The sequence below is a fragment of the Trichomycterus rosablanca genome, chromosome 19 (assembly GCF_030014385.1).
Source record: "Trichomycterus rosablanca isolate fTriRos1 chromosome 19, fTriRos1.hap1, whole genome shotgun sequence".
Taxonomy (NCBI): domain Eukaryota; kingdom Metazoa; phylum Chordata; class Actinopteri; order Siluriformes; family Trichomycteridae; genus Trichomycterus; species Trichomycterus rosablanca.
In genome coordinates, this window is record NC_086006.1 from 26,372,392 (window position 1) to 26,374,550 (window position 2,159).

The 2,159-nt window shown below is 45.4% G+C and overlaps 1 protein-coding gene across 1 annotated transcript; it reads right to left on the reverse strand.

The window, feature by feature from the left end:
- Positions 1-367: 367 nt before the first annotated feature.
- On the reverse strand, positions 368-1,525 carry LOC134333936 (zinc finger protein 235-like). The gene has a single exon (XM_063016103.1). It carries the CDS (start codon positions 1,523-1,525, stop codon positions 368-370), a length of 1,158 nt encoding a protein of 385 aa, XP_062872173.1.
- Positions 1,526-2,159: the final 634 nt, after the last annotated feature.

The following is a 2,159-nucleotide window of genomic DNA, read 5'->3' on the forward strand; positions in this document are numbered from 1 at the left end:
CATACACAGTACAATAGAGAACGAAAACAACACAATTCACTCATTTAATCCAATATGAATGCATTTATTTTCCAAATATTACACAATATTGCCTACACAAAACCCTGGTATCAACCCAGCTCAACTTGGAATGCAGACCTTCTCTTCCAACACCAGAGCCTGACCTCACTGACTCTATTGACTACATGGGCACAGATGGACACACTCCAAAGTCTTGTAAAAATGCATTCCAGAAAAGTGGATGATATTAAAGCTACAAAGGAAGATCTTCTCTGATGTTCCCTCTTGATCTAACCTTTCTATGCAACTTTTTATTTTGTTAGCTGCAAGATCTCTGTCCGGTCCCACCCTGAGTTCAGCAGTACTGTCAGGTATGAGTACTCTGGTGCCTTTTTAGGGATCGGTTGTTGGCGAATCTCCTCTCGCACTGACCGCAGTGGTACGGTTTCTCTCCAGTGTGAGTTCTCTGGTGTCTTTTTAAAGACTGTCCGAGTCTGAATTCCTTCTCACACTCGGAGCACTTATATGGTTTTTCACCAGTATGAATCCGCTCATGGTATTTCAAAGCTCTCGTGTTTGAGAAAGTCTTCACGCAGTACGAGCATTTGTATGGTTTCTCTCCGGTGTGAATGCGCTGGTGGATTTTCAAGTTTACCTCCTGTGTGAAACACTTCTTACACTGAAAGCATTGAAAGAGTTTCTCTCCAGTGTGGGTCTGCTCGTGTCTTCTCAACCCTCGCGCGTACGGGAACCTCTTCCCACACTGGCCGCACTGATAAGGTTTTTCTCCGGTGTGGACTCTCTGGTGCTCCTTAAAATGGCTGATATGAGAGAATTTTCTCCCGCACAGGCTGCACTGATGAGGTTTTTCTCCGGTATGAGCTCTCTCGTGAGTTCTTAGGTTGCCTTCATGTCCGAAACTCTTGCCGCAGTAAGCACAGAGGTATTGCTTTTTGTCATTCAGAACGATCTGCTGTAAGGTTCCGGTTTGACCTGAACTCTTCCCATACTGAGAGCAGTGATGAGTTTTATCTACAGTATGGGTTAATTGGTGCTTTTTTAAAATCTGCACCAGTCTGAATCTCTTCCCACACAGACCGCACTGATGTGGTTTTTCTCCAGTGTGAATCCCTTGATGTCTTTTCAAGCCTCGTGTGTATGAGAATCGCTTCCCACACTGATTGCACTGATATGATTTTTGTCCAGTGTGAACGCGCTGGTGTTCCTGGAAATGTCGTACGTGGGAGAATTTCCTCTCGCAGTGTTCGCACTGATACAGTTTTTCTCTAGTATGAATCCACAGGTGATCCTTCAGGTTCCTTGCATGTTTGAAACTCTTGCCACTATGAAAGCAGTGAAAAGGTTTTGTTCCAGTAGGAATTCTTTGGTGTGTTTTCAGAGAAGAGCTTCGCTCACAGAGGAGGCCCTGTCGCTGTCTTCCATTGTACTCCTGTTTCTGCTGCTCATAACGGGATTCATTACTCTCTTCTTCACATTCCTCCTCAGATTTGATCAGGACTTTCATAAATCCTAATGGAAGAAAATAAATAATCTGATTAAAACAGCACCATCCATGCTGTTCTGTTGTTTGAAATGAATATTTCTGTGTATTGGCCCTCAGACACAATTAGACACAATTGATATGCATCAAATCCTTAAGTCAATCAATCCTAAGTCAATCCACCATACAGAAAGGACACGGACTGCACCACCTAGGAATCAAACCCAGGACCTTCTTGCTGTGGGGTGACAGTGCTACCCACTGAGCCACTGTGCCACCCCTGTGTGTAGTTTACATGTTCCCCTGTGTCTGTGTGGTCCATTGTGTTTTGAACCCATAACCCTGCAAACCAGAGGTTCATTTTCCAACACCAACTCTATCTATTTCCTCGGCTGCTCCTGTTAGGGGTCGCCGGCGGATCGTGATCCGCATTATTGATTTGGCACAGTTTTTATGCCGGATGCCCTTCCTTACACGACCCTCCCTATTTATCCGGGCTTGGGACCGGCACTACAATGCACTGGTTTATGCATCCTAGTGGCCAGGTACCTATAGGACAATTCAGTGTCTCCAGTTAGCCCGGCTGCATGTTTTTGGACTGTGGGAGGAAACCGGAGCTCCCGGAGGGGAGAACATGCAAACTCCACACAGAAAGGAC

What these genes read in the sequence shown, in the direction of transcription:
- LOC134333936 (XM_063016103.1), bottom strand. Translation starts at nt 1,525, where the DNA reads ATGAAAGTCCTGATCAAATCTGAGGAGGAATGTGAAGAAGAGAGTAAT.